At 36.0% G+C, this 6,620-nt stretch overlaps 1 protein-coding gene across 1 annotated transcript; it reads right to left on the reverse strand.

Moving 5' to 3' along the window:
* Positions 1–305: 305 nt before the first annotated feature.
* LOC137018577 (uncharacterized) lies at positions 306–6,241 on the reverse strand. The gene is made up of 8 exons (XM_067383251.1): positions 5,564–6,241; positions 4,624–4,816; positions 4,455–4,523; positions 4,161–4,259; positions 1,334–1,462; positions 967–1,183; positions 709–840; positions 306–526 (listed from the first exon to the last, which is right to left on the reverse strand). Exons 1-8 carry the CDS (start codon positions 5,743–5,745, stop codon positions 306–308), a joined length of 1,242 nt encoding a protein of 413 aa, XP_067239352.1. The 5' UTR covers positions 5,746–6,241.
* Positions 6,242–6,620: the final 379 nt, after the last annotated feature.

Below are 6,620 nucleotides of genomic sequence, written 5' to 3' on the forward strand. Positions count from 1 at the left end.
CTCTTCACACAAATAAGTCAAATAATACTTTTAACACTTTCCACATCATATTATATTTTTACAGTATTATTATATATTTTATATATATATATATATATATATATATATATATATATATATATATATATATATAAAATATATAATAATACTGTAAAAAAAAAAAATATATATATATATATATATATATATATATATATATATATATATATATATATATATATTTTTATTTTATTTTTTTTTTTTTTTTTTTTTTTACAGTAAAGAAGTTATAAAAGGCACTGAAGTGTTTTTGTGTTTGTGCCTCCTCACAAACCACCCTTTCTTTTAAGAGTCGTGATCCTGTTCCGCACATAATTTTTCACACCAGTCCATGTTCGCTGCTTCAAAGCTTCTGGCTCTGCGTGAATGCATCTTTCACAGTCTTGCTTACCAGGAACTTTGCATGTCTTGATGAACTCCATCATGTGTCTCTCTACTGCTTTTACCTCATTGTCCTCCCATTTCTTTTTTGGAGCATTTGAAGAACCTATGGAATAATTAAAAATGTAATTCTCATAACTAAATCAGTGAGTATGACCAAATCATACATATGTCCTAATGTGTAGATTTTTCTGAATTTTGAAAAGCCTTTGGATGGCTATTGCTGCTTGGAGCTAATTTATGGTTATTTGATGATTATTGTGTGTGTAGTTTAGAGATTTTTCTTACCTTGATCCTCTTGTGAAACAGATTGATCAGATTGAACAGGTGGATCAGTCTCTGCTGGTGCTGTTGTCTGAGATACGTCACTGTAATCCTCCTCATCACTTGACATGGAATCACCTTGAGCCTCAAGTTGCTCTAAACAATTGATAAAAAAATCAACAGTTTATTGATTATACTTAGCATCTGTAACATATGATAATGTACAGTTTTTGCAAATATATACAGCACAGACACACACAGACCGTTCAAGTATACTCATACCATTTGGGTCAATTTCAATGTTGTCAAGTTTCTTTCCTTTGAAGTCAGACAGTGTTCCTTTCTCCATGGCCATTAGGACTTTACTCATTTTTGCCAACTGCAGTGTCCCCTCTGGTAACCGGTAATACGGTGACGGTGATGAGGTCATCACAGAGGTGGACACAGCACAGGGTGGTGATGAAGAGGATGCATCAGTTGTGGACGTGACTAAGGATGACTGTAACAGTTTGAAAATATAATTTGAATAAAAACAAGGTCTACAAGCAAAAGAACTAAGGAAACTATTAATTAATATTAAAATAATTATCTGTTAATGGACTGAGGTGTTGATCACAGAGTATTGTGATGATGTTGACATATTACTCACCAAACAATCTTTTTGTGATAGCTGTTTAGCAATCGTATTGCATTCATTTTCAATTTCTGCCCTGTTAAAACGTTCATAGCAATCTTCATGATGTTTTCTTAATTTTGCCAGTCTTGATTGAAACCGCTTCTGTGGATATATAAAGAAGTATTTAGCATAAAGGGTTAGTTCACCCAAAAATGAAAATATTGTCAATAATTACTCACCCTCATGTCGTTCCACACCCGTAAGACCTTTGTTCATCTTCAGAACACAAATTAAGATATTTTAGATTAAATCCGATGGCTCAGTGAGGCCTGCATCCAAAGCAATAACATTTCCTCTTTCAAGATCCATTAATGTACTAAAAAACATATTTATATCAGTTCATGTGAGTTCAGTAGTTCTACTTTAATATTATAAAGCAACGAGAATACTTTTTGTGCGCCAAACAAACAAAATAACGACTTCGACAATATAGTGATGGGCCGATTTCAAAACACTGCTTCGGAGCTTCACAAATCAAATCAGTGACTCGGCTCTCCTATCAAACGGCTAAACTGTTGAAATCATATGACTTTGGCGCTCCGAGTCACTGATTCAATAGGTTGTTTGCAATCACGTGGTTCTGGTGAAGCGCAAAATTCCGGTGGAGGGCAAGCAGTGAAAATTAGAATGGAAAAGATGGAGAAAAGTCCTTTCTGTGCTGGTTTAGAAAGGTTTAAACAGAAAATCACAACATATGTTGGCGATCCTTGTGTTATGAAGAGGAGAGACTTTTCCACTGAATTGAAAGACTTGATTGCCATCGAGGAGGCAGATATAGAGAATGTGAAGCTGCCGTCACGCCGCGTTCAGTTCTAGTCTGGTTTGTTTATATCGCGCTGCCTTTCTGCTAGTGAAGTCAAGTGCAGTATTTTAATTTTTGATTGTGAAAAATGTCGCCATTGTTGGTCATTTATGCTGAATCGAGAATTGTAATAGGAACTCACAGTATCATTCGGGGAAAAAAAAATGGACGGTAATACAATTTTCGCCTTGGTTGAGAAGGTGATGAAAGACGACTTTTAGCAAATTTAATAATGTCACTAAATAAACCCACTGCCTTTCACTAAAAAAAAAAAAAAAAAAAAAAACATACTTTTGAGTTTTGTATTTGGTTTTTGTGCAATAATTAATTAACATTATGTTTGCGAGTATGATCACTCGCTTGTGAATGATTGTAACTTGCACACAGCCACTTCAAAACTGTTCACAAGCTTCTATGGGTTTGATTTTGGTCATTTGTTGAAATAAATACAAAAATAGGCGTGTCGGTGTCCGTCCCCTGATCGTGACCCTCCGATTCTCCTTATGGGGAAATATGGGGAAAGTGAATATTTACAAAAATAACATTAAAACTAGTTACATTTACACGCTTCCAACAAAGAAATGCATCGTCTTCTGTCAGCTTGTTAAATATTTATTTTATTTGGACATTTTCTACCATACGACGGCTGAAAGCAGCAGCGCGTGACACTATTCTCGTGGTAACCAGATCAACATTGTAAACAATTCTACAAAACTGAAGGGAAAACACCCAATTATAATTAAATAGGATAAAATATCTTCTCCTCCCTGCAAACGATAGCATGTAGAATGTTAATATTTAACCGAGTCAAAAACAAAAGGTAAGTATCCATATTAATTTCAGTATCAGCAGATGCAAAAACGCTATAAAAAGGCGACAACTTTTAACGTTAAAAAATGAAAAGTTATAAAAAACGGTATAAGTTATGTAAACGATATAAACACCTTCTGGGTTCTCGATTTTAACGATTTGAGCAACTATAAACAATGCAAAACCTTTTGAGTTTTTGATAGGATTCCTATATAGAAACATCACTCCCTGCCCTCCAGACTCATTCGCGCTGCTGCTGTGACGTCATGTGCAAACAACCCATTCATAAAGCTCCAAAGCAGTGTTTTGAAATCGGCCCATCACTATATTGTTGAAAAGTCGTTATTTTGTTTTTTTGGTGCACAAAAATATTCTCGTCACTTTATAATATTAGGGTTGAATCACTGTACTCACATGAACTGATTTAAATATGTTTTTAGTACCTTTATGGTTCTTGAGAGAGGAAATGTCATTGCTTTGAATAGAGGCCTCACTGAGCCATCGGATTTAATAAAAAATATCTTAATTTGTGTTCTGAAGATGAATGAAGGTCTTACAGGTGTGGAACGACATGAGGGTGAGTAATTAATGACATTATTTGAACTAACCTTTTAAACAAACATAAAATGTACATTAACAATATTGAAAATAAAATTGTGACAATAACTAGGTAACTAGCAGAGGTGGGTAGTAAGGCGCTACATTTACATTCCATAACTTTTGGTGCTTGAGCGGTTAATAAACAGAACTGCATGTGTCTAAAGAACATTGTAGCTGGAGCTACTTCTCTCTGTTTATGTCTATGACGAGTCACACAGATACTGTGCTTCTCCGCAGTGGTTCCTTCCAGACCGGGAAGGAACCAATTTAACTTTTTACATTTCTGACAGAATATTATTTTGTACCATTTGGAGCGTTTACACAAAGTGTGCTGGATGAAGTGGACACGCACCTACAATCAACTAAAAACAAACCTTCTAATGCATCCCATGGTCTGCCAGCGATAAAGATCTTTTCTAGTTGAACACCTGTGCATCAGCTGTTAGTAGTTGCCTGTGTTGAATAGGGTGTTCAGTATTTTGGGGGCGGAGCAATGAAGGGAGGGTGTGGTTGTTTGGGTGTCGATTTCAAATATCAACAGTTTTTCCCAGAAATCATCTAATAGTTGCTGCATTATGAGATAGTTACCGTTTTTCTTGATGTTCTTGCTTTGCCTGACTGCTTATGTGGACCACTGCTGTTCACCTCATCCAATCCAGGTGAAGAAACAGGAGCAGCACAATGGGGCTGGATGCCAGAAAAGGAACCAGTGAATATAAAAATCAGAAATGTTTGTATAGAACAGAAAAACTAGTAATTACTCTAGCTGTCCTACAGTAACTTTATCTATCACTCCTTTCCTTCTGTTAACACCCAGACACACTACTCACAAAAGAGTCAATAATATAGAATAATGATACAGATGTTTTAAAGTGGACTTACCGATCTCTGCGGACCCAAACTGATGGATGGCTTTTTATCAGAGGATTCAGTTGATGCTTGATTCAAAGGCTTGAGAAATATGAGACCACAATCACATGGTAACTAATCAGATAGTAAAAGATTATCCTGAATTACTGATCAATCTTTCTATCATTTTCTTTGATAGTACCTTGACTCGCCATGGCCAATCTGAGTATCCGTGATTGAAAGTGATTTCTTCCCCTGGTAGAATGTCTCGCACAGCAAAGAGACACAGGTGAGGTTTCCTGCTCACTTCAAGGGTTCTCATTTTGCAAGTAGGATTTCTGTGTTCGTCATTTACAAGTCTTCCCAAGGAACCGTCTTCTTTAGATGCATCTATGCTATAAAGACATAAAATTATTACTCAATACTTGTAATCTTATATATGCTAGACATGTAGAGTTATTTTTAAGTGGAAACCCACCGCTCTGCATAAGTTGTATGTCTCGTTTTTTAATCTACCTGATTCAGATCATCAGCTGATCATCAGGACACAGCTCTATGAACTCAACCGAGTGTGTCAGGTTAAGGAGACAAACAGAATCTGCAGAGAGGAGGGTCTGAGAACCACGGATCTATCGGATAGTGTATGGCAACATCCTCTCAGCAGACAAATGCATCTAACATTCACCATTTTGTTCTCTTTTGGGAATACGGTTAAAAACGAATATTGATGACTCAAAGAAACTGCACTCAGCAGCCTTCAAGTCAGTTCATGGTTAATTTTAAGTATTAAGGGTGTGTTCACACTTGGCATGTTTGTTTAGATTAAAACGAACCCTGGTGCCATTGCTCTTTTATGGCACTTTCTCACTGTGCGGTACGACTCAACTCGGCTCGGTTTGTTCTTCCACTGCAGTTAGTACCGCTTCAAAGTGATTGGGATTATAGTCTGATCATTACAGTTGTGCTGCCACCTCGTCTACTGACCACGATAGAGGCATTTCTTTTTTCAAGTTGCATGTGATGGTCATTTAAAACAAGTCAATTAAAAAACACGAGACAGCAAACCCGCTAGAATTAAATCTTGCAGGTTTGCGATACAATCTAGTGTCTCTACTACATCAATCCAACAGGTCTGTACTCACCACCAATTTCTGCCACGCCACTGAAACTCAAACAGGAACGCGTTCTCGGCCTCAGTGTAGTGTTCAGCTCGGTAAAGACTCTCTTCTGAACTCAGAAGTTCACCTCTGTATTCAAGAACAAAATCACCTCTGAAAAAAGCTCTAGTGGTGAAAACTCCACGCCCTGAAGAGGAGAAATGCATTAGATTCAGCAGTTTATTAAAAGTCAACTATCATTTTGATCATTACTTAAAGTTCTCTGCCATATGATGTACATTATATGTAAAAGGGAAATTACTGAATGAAAATAGTCAATAGCCAGGCAAATTTCTAAGTATGCTGTGCTTTTTATACATTACATTATACTTTAAAGTCTTAAAATTATATAGTTAAAATTTTTATACTCTTTCATACATAAGCAATATTATCTTGGCTTTATATAGTTTAGAATAGAGTGCTGCAGCGATGACGTATTTTTGCAGGTGATCCGGTAGTTCACACACCCCTGGTTCCCTCAACTAAAACCCTATATGTTGTTTTAACTGGCTTTTGTATTGCTGCAGAAACTAAGCTTAAGTTTGCCTATTAAATACACCACAGTTGCAAAACTTCATCGTCCTCATGATTAAGCTTCAAGAAATCATCTAGAACATGTTTTTGTTATATTATTTTTAAAAGAAAATTCTGTGTTTAACATGCATCTCTTCTGGATAGTTTGTCTTTGTGGTGTATGGATGTTTATGGATGGTTTTTGGCTTTAGATAAAGAGTTTTTTTGTTGTTGTTGATAAATGTGCCTCCAGGAACTGTAAAACTTTAAAAATCCATCTCCCTGTTTAATAAGTATAATGTTTTGCATTCTTATAATGCATGTTTGAATGGTTGTGTACAGTGTACATCCCTAAATCTACCTCTAAACACAACGAGGCTGTGAAAGTGACTAGTGAGTAGATGACTTTATCTGTTCAGGTGATGATTTTTAATGTCCCAGACAAACCTCTGTCTCCCATTTAGACACTTGTTAGCAACTGCCTTTAAAGTAAAAGCTTTTTTTTTTTTTTTTTAAATCACAAGAGGGT

The sequence above is a fragment of the Chanodichthys erythropterus genome, chromosome 1 (assembly GCF_024489055.1).
Source record: "Chanodichthys erythropterus isolate Z2021 chromosome 1, ASM2448905v1, whole genome shotgun sequence".
Lineage (NCBI taxonomy): Eukaryota > Metazoa > Chordata > Actinopteri > Cypriniformes > Xenocyprididae > Chanodichthys > Chanodichthys erythropterus.

Excerpts from the sequence above, each read along its gene's own strand:
- LOC137018577 (XM_067383251.1), bottom strand. The coding sequence starts at position 5,745 with ATGCATTTCTCCTCTTCAGGGCGTGGAGTTTTCACCACTAGAGCTTTT. Across the intron at positions 4,260-4,454 it reads GTTTGGGTCCGCAGAGATCG|CCCCATTGTGCTGCTCCTGT; the intron begins GTAAGTCCACTT and ends TCTGGCATCCAG. Across the intron at positions 1,463-4,160 it reads CAAGAACATCAAGAAAAACG|AAGCGGTTTCAATCAAGACT; the intron begins GTAACTATCTCA and ends ATATATCCACAG.